The 14,293-nt window shown below is 37.1% G+C and overlaps 1 protein-coding gene across 1 annotated transcript; it reads right to left on the bottom strand.

Moving 5' to 3' along the window:
- Positions 1-3,705: 3,705 nt before the first annotated feature.
- LOC111025328 (glucan endo-1,3-beta-glucosidase, basic isoform-like) lies at positions 3,706-5,958 on the bottom strand. Its single transcript, XM_088124783.1, is given in 3 exon segments — positions 3,706-4,229; positions 4,231-4,757; positions 5,826-5,958. Coding segments are annotated over 3 exon segments (1,038 nt in total). The 5' UTR covers positions 5,917-5,958; the 3' UTR covers positions 3,706-3,809.
- Positions 5,959-14,293: the final 8,335 nt, after the last annotated feature.

The raw sequence follows: 14,293 nt of genomic DNA, 5'->3' as shown, positions 1-14,293 counted from the left end.
CGACCTTCGAGCTCAGAGCTCACCATGGACGCAGAAAGTCAAGCGTGGTAGTGCAACAATAAAGGTCTGACGTTAAAAAGGAAAAAAAAATAAACCAAAACTAACTAACCAACTAACAAAAACAAGAAATGAGAGAAGCAAAGTAGATGAAGTTACCTCTGCAGCAAGAGCCATTGTCTTCCTCAACGCGTCTCCCGGATTCTCGAGCGTCTGGACAGCTCGCTCTACCCGGCGAGAGTTTAAGGATCTCACCTTAGTCGTGACATCATGGATGCTCGGAGGTGAAAACGTGAGCTTGAACGAGAATCAGAACCCGTCGCAGGATTGCAAACCTAATGGGGACCCTTCCTCCGAGTCGACCACGATAGGTGGTGGCGGAGATTTGGAGGTAACCTCCTCAAATCGAAGTGAGTCCCTCCCTTGCTTATTCCGCTGCAAAGGGGCTACCGACCCCTCGCCCCCCGCGACTATCTGTAGAGGCTGAGCTTGGAGGGCTTGGACCTTGGCCAGATTAGCTAGCTCGGGGGCCGGGACGTCAACAGTGCTCGTACGCTGACGAGCTTGAGGAGGGGCCGGTTGCGCAATTGAGGCTGAAGCACGCTGTCGTTTGCCACTGCCGAGGGCAAGGAACTTTGAAGCCATCCCTGTAAAGAAATCGAAGTCAGCGAGAAGATCAAAAGTCCAAGTAGAAATTCGAAGCAAAGGTTACCTTCTGAAGCCTTGCTTTTCTCGGATCTATGTTGCCGACGTTTGGGTAGTTTATTGTGCTTGTCCGGCCGGTCGTGTAAGCTGAGACCGCTGGAGAAAAGGTGATAGTTTGAAACGAGAGCTTCGCCCCACAAAGCGTACCTCAGGTTCCGACCTTGGGCACGTTTGATGATCTCCCACGACTTGCTGCTAATCCTCGGAATGGGAGATGGTAGAGCTACATCATAAAACGACGTCATAAGAAGAAGGGCGAGAAACCTGAAGGAACCTAATCTTTTACCTAGGACACTCATCTATGTCTCCGAACTCTATTGGGACGTGGCAGATCAACTGACCCTCTTCGTTTTCACGAGCCAATCTCCGGAGACGAGGAACTAACACTCATTCCAGTTCTTATTAGAAGATGGATTCCTAATGAGCTGACTTATTTTCCTACAAGCAGAGAGGTAATACCTACCCCACCCCTCGTTGAAGGCTTTGACTGTGTGGGTGGCTAGGAGTTGATCTACAGTCAGCCTATCCTCGTCCTCGTCCCGGATGACCCACCACAATACGTAAGCCCCAAGTACGGTAGACCATCCATTAGGAGAGAGCTGAGCTGGGGCGAGGTTGACCGTGCTAAGGAACCTCTAGATGAATGGATGAAGGGGAAGTCTAACCCCCCTACTAAACATCTGAGGATAAAAACTAACGAAGCCCGGAGGGGGGTTCTTGAGGTATTCGCCGACGTTGGGTACCCTAAGCTGTATAGAATTAGGGATGAGGTACGTTTTATGAAGCTCGGCCAGTCTACCTACCGAACAGGTCGAGGGAGGAAGCTCAACTACCAGGCCAACAATAGGGTTCTCGAGGTGGAAGCTACATTAGGGTTTACCAAGCTAGGATCTACAATTGGATTTCCCGAGGTAGGGGCTAAGTTCGGGTCCCCTAGAATATTCTCTGTACTCGAAGAACTAGTCGACCTAGACGACGAATCACTCGACGAGCTACTCATGGTTAGGACTATCAGGACACCTAAAAACTACCTAATGGAGGAGGGAGAAATACTTGACTTAGACGGCAGCCGAGGTACTCAAAAATTCCGAAGTGAAAAAATGAAACAAAGGAACCCCGCTTTTTATAGAATAGACCAGAAGCACGAGGACCGTCTGGTCAAAAGAGAATCAACGGACAAGATTTGTCCATGATGGGTGATCCATGTGGCGACGTCTAAGTTCTAGAAACATAAATTAGGTCTGACGACATTTGTGAAATCACACATTAACACGTGGGTTCTACTCATCCGCAATTACCTCGGAATACTTTGCGGAGCCGACCTTTGCCCCGTCGAAGTGTGGGCCAATGTTGGATGCTGATTTCCACCTGCCACGTGTCAGTATCGCAAAGGTGCACAGATTGGAAATCGTGTACAGTATAATAATTTGCCCAAGTTCGCTGAGGTCGGAACCTGAGGCATGACCTAAGTAAGCCGAGTCGACCTATAGTCTTATCGTAACGGTGTTTCTTAAAACCCGACAACACATCGCGTTTTTAGGGTGTGTCAGAGTTCCTATCGGGCCCAGTTTCTATAAATAGAAACTCATGCATTAAATGCAAGGCACGCAAACCCAGATTTACTCGGCGAGTTAGATCGGTTAGAAACTAACTTGCTCGTCGGAGTGCTAATCTTGTTTTGCAGGTTCTTTAAAAACATTGGAAGGTTCTTTGGCAGCTCAGAGGAAATCCTTCCGACTACCCCGACCTACCTTTCTTCCAAGCTTGGCAATTCCGAACTCAAACAATATGAAACGAGAGAATGTTGGTTGTTTTGCATGAAAGTATAAATGAGGAATTTTAGCAACTCGGGTATTGGAAGTAGTTTGTGTCATTTGATGACGTCAGGAAACGTTAGAATAACAGATTTTCTTAAGAGAGGGCAACTCTCATTGACGCGGTCAAATTTAGTTATTTTAACGCAACTTCCTCGTATTTTTTCTTTCGCTCTCAACTCTACTCTCTTTCTTTAAAATGTTTATTTCTTAATTTAACTTTTCTGTTTCTATTTTTTTTTCCTCTAAATCTTATTCTTTTATCTCTTAATTTACTATTTCCAAAATTTCTCCTTAAAAAGTTTTATCTCTCTAAATTTTTATTTTCATGTTTCGATGACAAAGATCCTTGTAAAGTCGAGTCCCGACCGCTACAAGAATAGGGAATGAATTTCCCACCTTGTTCTCGGTTCTATTTTTAAATAATAAATATATATCGGATTGAATATTTTACTAAACTATTAATACAATGTTAAATATTTCTAAAACTAATTATTTATACTAGTAAAGGATTTTTTTTAGTAAAATAGATATAATTTATATATACACTCTTTTTTCTTTTTTAGTTTTCAAAATAATTAAAATTAATTACTAAATTAGTAATTTAACACAGGAAGGTCTCATACCCAAATGAGCACATTGACCTCAATTATCAAAATTGGAGAATGGATTAGAGATGAAGACTAAAACTTTTCGCAAGGAGGGGGAGGGCATCTCCAACTCCCACCACGCCTCGTTGTTGACAACGTTTTGAATGCTCATGAATGCTTAAAGTGTGATAAAATGTTGATATTTTATTTCAAATTAGAAATATGTAAATTAATTTTAATTTAAATAAAATATAAATTAGATTAATTAATAATGGATAGGATTGATATCATATACTTATATATATAAATTATCATCCAAAATTTTAAACTATAAATATATATATATATATATATATATATAAAAGAATTCAAGTGGAAAAATTAAATTAAAATTATAAAATATTGTATAATTTATATATACCGTTTGAGTTACGAGTCCTATATCTTCCTCCATCCACTCCTATAAATTTCTAAATTCATATAACTTCCTTTAGATTAAAAATTAGGATAGAACATACAAAAAAACATGCTAAAATACTGGTTTTTTAAAATACATGAACTAAATTATTATTCAAAAGAAAATAATAGAAACCATGACGTGAGGATCAAATATCAAAGGATTTATTTTAGCTAACCTTAATATTAATTGGAGATAACTGGGTAAAGATTTATTTTAACTGGCTTTACTATATTCTCTCCAATATTAATTGAAGTTAACTGTGTATTTGGATTCCTTGTTCGGAGAGAACAAACCCCAATGTTTCTCTACATCAGGAGGAGTTGTCTTTTGGTTCTCATCGAACATTGCAAACACATATGTTTCGATAGGTCTTCCAGGTCTCTTCGGAGTTCCTACCTTCACATGTTGAATTAGATTGTTATTGTAAGTTCTTGCATTGTCCACCGTCGCGGCCTCCCCACCGTCCGTTGGCCAACCGCTCTCCGAGACAACAATTTCCAGTCCTCCACCTCCAGACTTCTCTAAAGCAGAGTAAACAGCATCCAAAATGGCATCAAACAAATTTTGGTAACCAAGTTGTTCATCTGCAATAGTTGACGTCCCTGTAAAAAGTGCAAAATCAAGAGGAATATTTGCAGTGTCTTGACTATAACTGAAGTAAGGGGTACAAGTTGACGAGCAACGGTGAGTTGTTGTCAACGAGGAAGCGGATGGTCGGGTCGAGAATCGGAAGATAGTCACTTCTGAAGGAGCCCTTTGAAGGAGGGAAGGACTCTGCAAGAACTCCAGTGTCAAACGCAGTGGAAACTTTGATTTGGCCTCCCAAGCCCGCCGCTGATATTGCATTCTGGATATTTTTCACGGCGGGGACGAGGAATTGAGCAGCGTTATCGTTTGTTTTTATTTCATTTCCAATGACGATGTACTTGAATCTGACATCGGCAAAGTTGAGGATGTTGTTTTGAACCCATGAATTGGCATTGTCTTGGCTGGTGGCCATGGCTTCAAGCTTGTCATTTGTGATTCCAAGCATGAGCTCGATGCTGGAACCTCTGAGAGCATCAAGAGAGGGTTGGTTTGGATCGTAAAGTCGCATTCTTTGAATGTTGTTTTGTTTGTAAAGTTCAATGACATCCATTGGAGATGGTAGGTCATCACCATTTTGGCCATAACATACACCGATTTGAGCATCTACATGAAATTGGAGAAATTTTGTTGAATCATATATAGATATTAGATGTGCTAAATATGCAATATCTATTGAATTATAATTATAATTGGAGTGAGATAGGTACGTCAAAGAGGGAATAAATTAGAAACATTAAAGAAGGGTAAATTACGGTTGGTTTGGTTTAAGGTCTTTTTTTTTTTTGTTTTTTTTCTTCATTTGTAATAAAAAATATATATATAATTGCATGACTCCATCACCTATGAGTTCAAAGATCATCAAACAAATGCTTATATTTATGTTTTGTAACAAATTGGAAACAAAAACAAGAAATAAAAAAACTTGTTTGACATGTTTCCAAAATTTCTATAAATTAAATTTTGAGAATGTTTCCAAAAAACGAGATACATGAAACATAATTAGTTTCAAAATGTTGGGGTTTCTTAATAAAATTTAGCAATGAAAAACAAGGAATGAAAACGTTACCAAATGGGCCCTACAAAACTTAAAAATGAGAGATACATAGAGGTAAAAAGATAAATGACAACAGTACCCCAAGTATCTCTACAATAGTATATGATATTTTCTACTTTTACCATAAGCCTCAAGACTTTGCTTTTAATTTGACCCAAAAGACCTCATACCAATAAAGATATAATTGTCCTTACTTATTTACTATAGATTACCTCATTTCCTAACCGATGTAAGACTTTATCTGCACTTCTTGAAACTCCAACCATTTGAATCATATTTTATTTAAGAGTTTACCGTTTTAACCATTAATGAAATATTTACGTGACACGCCCACTAAATAAATTTTCGTTGAACTGGCATAATACAGGCTAGCTAATAGACATATCACATCAATGTTTTGTTGAACAATGGCATCAAGGACAGCGTAATTCAAACTTAAGAATGCATTTGAAAACACAAAGCAAGAATGACTCACTTTATGATCATTTAGAGGAAAAATGAAAAAGTAAGGGTAGAAAAAACCAACATAAAAGTATGAATCAAATGGGAAGTAGATTATGATATAGATAATTAATAAACCAAAAACATTGATGAGAGTGAGAGAGAGAGAGACTGACTTGTTAGGTGAAGGTTTGCAATTAGTAATAGCCAAAGAAGAGATGAGAAGAAAATGGAAAAGCCTTTGGCATTGGCGTAGAAATTGGCCATAGATTATGGCTTGTGTTTAAGAGAGAAGATAATTATGGCTTTTTTATGCTCATATTAGTGCTCTTAGGTTCCTTTTTATAGTGAAAATTTTGGCTTGTGTTTTGGTTCATGACTTCCTCTTGTTGAAGACTTGGGAATAGTTGATGTAGAGAGACAGAGGTGTCCCTAATTTTTGTGGAAATAGGAAAAACCCACTTTGCTTAAAATTCTTATGAATGAGTTGGTGGAAACATTTTCCACAAGTCAATAAATTACTTTTCAAATAATAATAATAATAATAATAATAATAATAATAATAATAATAAACAAGTCAATAAATTAAATATATATAGTTCCAACAACACATGTGCATTTAATTTGAATGAGAGGATCCATTTGTATCAGTTTGGATTAGTTTCGAATAATTTTAGCTCTTACAAACTAGAACTAAGGTATAGTTTATGAATTCTATCTTATAATTAATTTCTATCCAATTCAACCAACTGAAGTTTATTTTTATTGGCATATATTGTAAAAATTACTTACGTAAATGGTTCCTTTTTTTTTCTTTAATCACAATTCGCTCCATAATTCTTTAAAGAAAAAAAAAATCGATCATGTTAGTAAAAATTAGTTCATTTCTTTGAAGTATTACTTTTCAATATTATGAAGTACGGACAACTATCGTTTTGTTTGGTTCAAGACTTCCACCTCATGAAGACTTGGAATTAGTAGTCAATGAAGAGAGAGCATGGACCTTTTAAGTGGGACGAGAAAATTCTCAATTATTTAATTCTCATAAATGAGTTTGTTGCAACTTGGGGTTGCAAGGTTTCCAAACAAAATTCCACATGGGTTAGGGAAGAAAGTGATATTTGATATATAGATGAAGACACAATTAGTTATCTCTATTAGTATGCCGGCTTTTGGGTGAAACCAAAAGCAAAGATATAAGGGTTATGCCTAAAGCAGATAATATCATACAATTGTTGAGATATTTGGGTATCGTTGTCCGTAAAAATAGTTTCTAGCTCATTTAGGAATATTCCAACTCGCGTTTTACGATATGTTTGGATAGTAGATGTACATCGTGTTGGTGGAACCACTTTAATTAATCTAATTAATTGAATGTCCTTTTATTCTGATCAATTCCATGTATATTAATTTTGATATTATAGAGAGAAAATTAGGAATAATTATTTTATTGATCAAGGAAAAATCGATTATGAACTACACAATGCAATAAGATGTTTATATAGGTTATCAAACCTAACCCTAAAAATATGAAAAGACTAATTTACCCTAAAAAACTAATAATTATAATTATAATATTTATGCTAACATCCCTTGCAAACTCACGATGCTACAGCTATAAGCATTGAGAGTTTATCAGATAAAAAACAAAAGCGCGAAGTGGAGTGTGTCTTAATAAACATATCAGCAATCTGTGGAGATGAAGAAACCAGAGGCAATGTGATAGAGCGCCGTTGAAGATGATGATGAGTGACATGACAATCAATATCAATATGCTTGGTTCGCTCATGAAAGACCGAATTGCGTGCAATCTGAATCGCACTTTGATTGTCACAGTATAAGGGAGTAGGATGATGAAGATAAATGCCCATATCTGCATGTAGCCAACATAACCAAACAATTTCACATGTAGTCGAAGTCATGATACGATACTCATCTGTAGAAGATCAAGAAATAACATCTTGTTTCTTACTCTTCCATGAAATAAGGGAATCACCAAGGAAAGTACAGAATCCAGTGGTCGACTTGCGATCAGTAAGATCATCAGCCCAATCAGCATCAGAGTAAGCATGCAAGTCTAAAGATGATGTGGAAGGAAACAAAAGACTCTGAAATTGAGTGCCTCGAAGATATCTGAGAATACGAAGAACGGCAGCCCAATGAACTGTAGTAGGAGCAGTGACAAACTGACTAACCACATGAACAACATGTGTAATGTTTGGACGAGTCACAATAAGATAGACCAAACTCCCAACAATAGTACGATATAAACTGAAATCTGACAAAGGAATCTCATCCAACAGAAAATATCGAGCATTGGGCTCAAGGGGAGTATCAACAATCCTGTTGTCAGTGAGACGCGCACGATCAAACAGATCAGCTATATACTTTGACTGAGATAAGAGATAACCTTTTGGAGAATAAGAAACCTCAATGCCGAGAAAGTAGAGCAGCATACCCAAGTCTTTCATAGCAAAACAACGAGATAGCTCAGACTTTAAAGATTTTATTCCGTCAGAATCATTACGAGTAATGATCATGTCATCAACATTCAATGACAACAAAATACGACATGCACTTGTACATTTGACAAACAATGCGAAATCATGATGACTACAAATAAAACCAAGTGAAGTAATAACTGTGGAAAACTTTTCAAACCAAGCATGAGGTGCTTGTTTGAGCCCATAAAGTGCTTTGCGAAGCCTACAAACTTCACCAAGCTGGTGGGCGACATCAGGAGGAGGAGTCATATAAACTTCTTCATAAAGATCACCATTTAAAAAGGCATTCTTAACATCCATCTAAGATATTCTCCCTTGACGAATAGAGGCCACTGCAATCATAGTGCGGACAGTCGTCATTTTTGCAACAGGGGCAAATGTTTCTTTATAATCTATGTCATACTCTTGGGAATAGCCTTTAGCAACAAGTCGAGCCTTGTATCGTTCGATGGATCCATCAGATTTAGTCTTAATGTTATAGACCCAACGAGAGCCAATAATACATTTTCCAGATGGTAGAGGTACCAAATCCCGTGTGTGAGTGTGATGTAGAGCAGTAAGTTCCTCAGCCATAGCATTCTGCCAAAGTGGATCACAAACAGCCTCTCTAAAGGATGAAGGTTCAGAGAGACGATAAATTGAAGTAACAAAGAAAACAAAAGAACTATTATAAGAAGAGTAAGCAAAATCTGGTAGTTTAGTGGACTTACGAACACGAGTGGACTGACGGAGTGGAGGAACATCAACAACCTCAGGAGATGATTAAGCAGCCATAGGAAGTGGAGAATCATATGTGGACCTATTAGTAACCAAAGTATCAGATGTTGTTGAACTACCAGTAAGCGCAGTTGGATCAGTGGTGGAGCTTCTTCAATGTTAGTATTGAAAGGATCAATGTCAATAAGATCAGAATGTGTCAAATGATGGGAAGTAGCAAAAATAGAGAAAAAAAGAATATATTCTAACAACACAACATGACGAGAGACGTACAATTTTTTACTAATTGGATCAAAACAATGATATCCCTTTTGACCAACACCATAACCCAACAAAAACACATTAGGCTGATTTAGGAGATAATTTATTGCGCTCGACGTGTGGGCGAAGAACAAAACAAGTACAACCAAATACACGCAAAGAGGAATAATCAGGCACATGTCCATACAATTTTTCAAACGGAGACAAACCAGAATTATGTGAGGCTGGAATTCTATTCACCACATGCGTGGCGGTAAGAATCGCTTCCCCCCAAAAATCACTAGGAACATCGACTGATAATGAGAATGACCGAGCTGTTTCGACAAGATGGCAATGTTCTCTTTCAACAACACCATTTTGTTGTGGTGTGTCAATACAAGAGTTTGATGTAAAGTCCCATCCGAAGCAAGTAAACGGGAAAAGTCATTAGAAGTATATTAACCTCCCAAATCACTACGAAAACACTTTATGACTGCGAACTCTTGAGTTTTCACAAGAGCTCGAAAGTTGGTATAAATAGTAAGAAAGTCAAATCTATGTTTCATAAGATAAACCCAAGTATGACGAGTGTAATCACCAATAAACGAAACATAATATCTGGAACTCCTTTAGTGGGTACAGAAGATGGTCCCCACACATCAGAATGGACTAAATCAAATGGAGCAAAAGAAACGGAAGTACTATTATTAAAAGGTAAAGCTAAAAATTTTGCAAATTTACAATCACTCCAACCAGAAATATCATGACTGTTTAATTGACCTAAAGCTCCTGTGGACACTAAGAAACGCAAACGAGATGCAGACACATGACCCAAACGAGAATGCCATAAATATAAAATGGAAGATGAATCAGTCAAGCGAATGGAGGATGAATCTACACTAGAAGCTACAACATCCGCTACTTTGAGTTGATCCAAAACATAGAGTCCCCCCTGCCTACGGCATGTCCCAATCTTTTTCTGAGACTGTGAGTCCTGTATTGAACAAGTGGAAGAAGAAAATAAAAACTGAGTATCTAGATTTACATAATTGATTAAAAGAGACAAGATTTAAAGTAAGGCTAGGAATATAGTAAACATTAGATAGAGACACATAAGGTGTAATGATTGAGCCAACACCTACTAATGGCATAGGGGTGACATCAGCAGTCACAATTGATACTGAAGAATGAGAAGACAAGGAAACAAAAGAGGACAAATTGGGAAACATATGGTGAGAGGCACTTGAATCTACGACCCATAAGGTAGTGGATATATCTGAAGCATCAGATGATGACAAACCTTTAGAAGATGATGCAGACATAGCAGGAGGGTGTGAAACTAGAAACTTCTGAAACTACTCAAACATGTGTGGATCCAAAGATGGAGCGGTCACTCCATTATTGTACTGAAGTGGTCTATATGTCCATGGAGTATGTTGTGGGGGTTGTTGTTGTTGCGATGGTGGCGGCTGACGTTGTTGTTGCTTTTGTTGTGATTTACCCAGTTTATTCGGCAACAACGGACATTGAGCCTTCCAATGACCCTTCTTTTTGCAGAATGCACACTCATCATGAGAAACCTGTGTGTGTGAGTTTTCTGTATGATACTAGTGGAAGATCGTTGTGGAGTAGCAAAAATTGATGGATTCAGAGGAGGGGTAATTTTCTTATATTTTTTAGACTTGAGACGAATCTCCTCTGCTAATAGTTCACTAACCACTGAATCAACTGATGGAAGAGGCATACGATCTAAAATTGACCCACGCATTGGCTCAAAATCATGACGAAGAGCCATAGGAAACTGGACCAAGCGCTGTGAGTCCCTCCGAGTGATATAAGCCTCGAATGTGCTTAATTTTAAAGATTCTGTTAATGCCAACTAATCCCATAATTCTGACATGGAAGAGTAGAAGTCTTGAATACTCATATCATTCTGCTGTAATGCTCGAATATCCGTCTCCAATTGATACTGCTTGGCAAAATTAGACTGTGTATACAATTTGGCCAGATGGTCCCAAACCTGTTTAACAGTATCATATTTTGCTAATTATGCACCAATAGAGTGCATAACAGAATTATTTATCCATGTGATGATCTTCAAATTGTCAGACTCCCAAGTATCTAATGCGGATTCATAGTCATTTGCCTTGGTGTCTTTAGGCTCAACTCGCTTACCCGTAACATAGTTCCACATAGATTTTCTATGCAAGAAATTTTTCATAACACAACTCCAATACGAATAATTTTTACCATCTAATTCTATACTAATCGATTGAAGAGAATCATCCTTACGATTCGACGTAATGGCAAAATCGAAACAATTCCCAATTTCACCCAACAAAACTACCACCAAATTTCACTAAACAAAAAAGAGTTGAACTATGCCGAAGACTAATACTACGCCGAATCGTAAATTTCCAATCCAAAATAAGTAAATTTTCAATCCACAATGCACAAAAATTAAGGATACCAGACGATTCCAAAATCAATCTAACAATCCAAAAGCAAATTAAGCTTTCAAATTTCAAAGCAAATATCACCAAAATTCACAATTATGTTGACTGACCCTTCTTCGATGCAATAAAAATCCAAACCTTGATCCTTCCTCGATGTAATAAAAAATCCAAAACTCAAAACACATACTGATTGCGACAATGAGAATTTCGAAATCGATTTCTCCACGAAATTGCCTGCAAATTCAACATCTTCAAAAAACTGAATTTACATGAAATTGCCTTCCTTGCCCGATCAACTAACGGATTCAAATTTAAATGATAATGGAGGCTCTGATACCATGAAATCGTAGAGAGAAAATTAGGAATTACTTTATTGATCAAGGAAAAATCGATTATGAACTACACAATAAGATGTTTATATGGGTTATCAACCCTAACTCTAAAAATATGAAAAGATTAATTTACCCTCAATGACTAATAATAATAATTATAATATTTATGCTAACAAATTTTACGATTGCTATCAGAACTAGCAGTTTCATTTTCGTCGTCTGTGAATTTTTTATGAAGGAATTCGATTTGATCAATAAAAAGAACTGATGTTATTGTTCTATTTTGATTATCCGTTGAGTTTTTATACTTGCGAGTTTTGGTTCAAGATTTTAAAGTTTGTCGTATCACTTAAATTTTGTCAACTCAACGTTGCCGCATCAACACTAGCTTTGTGGGTGATTTTGACTTCAGGGACACCTTTTAGAACAATTTCTTAAATGTCAAGGACTAAATTGTCACTTTTTTAAACTTATGAACCAAATAGAAACTTAGCCTCAAACTCAGGGACTAAAAGTGTATTTTACTATAGTTTTTATTTAGAAAAAAGTACACTTTTGGTTCCTAAGGTTTATGCTAGGTGTCTGTTTGGTTCCTGAAGTTTCAAAGTAATATTTTTAGTCCAAGTTTGAGATAGTTGTCTATTTGATCTCTAAAGTTTTAAAATGAACACTTTAATTGTTAGAGTTTAAAAAATCATTTTAAATGGTCATTGAGTTAATTTGGAAAAATATGTTAATTTAATAATATATTTTCTTATAACTAGACTTCTCTCGCTTATTATTTTTTTATTTAAATTATCACTACCTTTTCACCTCCTTCCTCCTTCCTCATCTCCAGGCGAGGCCCACCACCGACTGTCGAGGTACAGATGGGAGCTTTTCCTCCAGCCATTTCAATATTGTCATCCTCAACATCTCTCTTAAAAATAAATAAATGAGAGAAGTCTAGTTATAAAAAAATATATTATAAAATTAATGTATTTTGTCAAATCAGCGCCACGTTATTTCAACATTAGTCAACTAAGTAAACTCAATGATCATTTAGAATTATTTTTCAAACTTCAAGGACTAAAGTGTTCATTTTAAAACTTTAAGGACCAAATAGATATCTATTTCAAACTTCAAGGACTAAAAATGTCTACCTTGAAACTTCAGGGACAAAATAGACACCTAGCTTAAATCTCATGGACCAAAAGTGTCTTTATGCTTTTATTTATTTTTTTGGAATAAATTAATTGGAAACGAGAACAAGAAAAAAAAACTTGTTTTTATTGTTTCCAAAATTTCTATATAATTTTGAGAATGCTTATAAAAAAAATGAGAAACAATAAATATAAATATAAATAGTTGTCAAATACTTATATTTCTTAATAAAATTAGAAACGAAAAATAAGAAAAAAAAATTACCAAATAGGTCTTGTATTCCAAATTCTCAATAAGATGGAGGGAGGCGACTGAGAAGAAAAGGAGATAAGTAAAAAGAAACGCTAATAATTTGTATAGTTTTTCAATTTTTATTTTTTAGTTTTTAATTGAACTTGGAACTGACCAAAAAAACCTTCAAAACCGCAAATCCAACAGAATTCTCACTTCTAGAAAAAAACTACCCAAAGCAAAACTGAAAAAACTTCGAACTCAACTCAACCCTTGTGGTCTGGCTTGGGTTTTCCAGGTTGCTTGGGTTACTGGGTTTTCTAAACACCCTTGCCATCATCTTGAGAGTCTCTGATTTCTTAGGGCCAGATGGTGCATGGTGTTGTGGGCATGCTTGTCCAGGGTGTGTTACCCATGGCCGCATGTCCAAACCATCCTCACCACTCGCTTTCCTTTCATGTCTTTAAAGCTTTCTATTGTAATTTTCTTGTATCGGGTTTTTGGGGTTGTAGGGGGATTTTGGCTGAGCGGCTTTGGAACTAGGTGTGTATTAGTAAGATATGTAAGCACGCCAAATTTCAAGCCAATCGGAGTTCACACGGGCCCTGTAGGCCACCGAGTGATTCCTCGCCACTTAGGACGTCTACACCTGTCACACCAAAAATGCCTTATAATGTACCTTAGGGGGGACCAAGTAGTCATCAAACCTCCCCCCGACCAAGTGTTGTATACTTTCTTGCAATCAAAGCTTTCTTGCATCCAATGTCTACAATGCTTGTTTTAAAGATGTTTTCAACTGTTTTTCTCTCTCACGTTTTCTAAAACCAATTTTCTCCTAAAACGTGAGCGGAGGCTAGACCCACGACCGAGATTGTCCGCAACTTACAGTTTTTCCCGGCTGACTTGCTCGTTTGAGCTAGAGCAAGTGCCGCACAATCGCTCGAGCTGCTTTGAAAAGGTGCGATTGTGACAAGTGGTATCAGAGCTTAGTTAGCTCCTCGACCCGAAAAAGTCCGGAACC

Source organism: Momordica charantia (genome assembly GCF_013281855.1).
Source record: "Momordica charantia cultivar OHB3-1 chromosome 6 unlocalized genomic scaffold, Mcharantia_2.0 BLBB01000006.1, whole genome shotgun sequence".
Lineage (NCBI taxonomy): Eukaryota > Viridiplantae > Streptophyta > Magnoliopsida > Cucurbitales > Cucurbitaceae > Momordica > Momordica charantia.
This window is presented reverse-complemented; position numbering and strand designations above follow the sequence as displayed.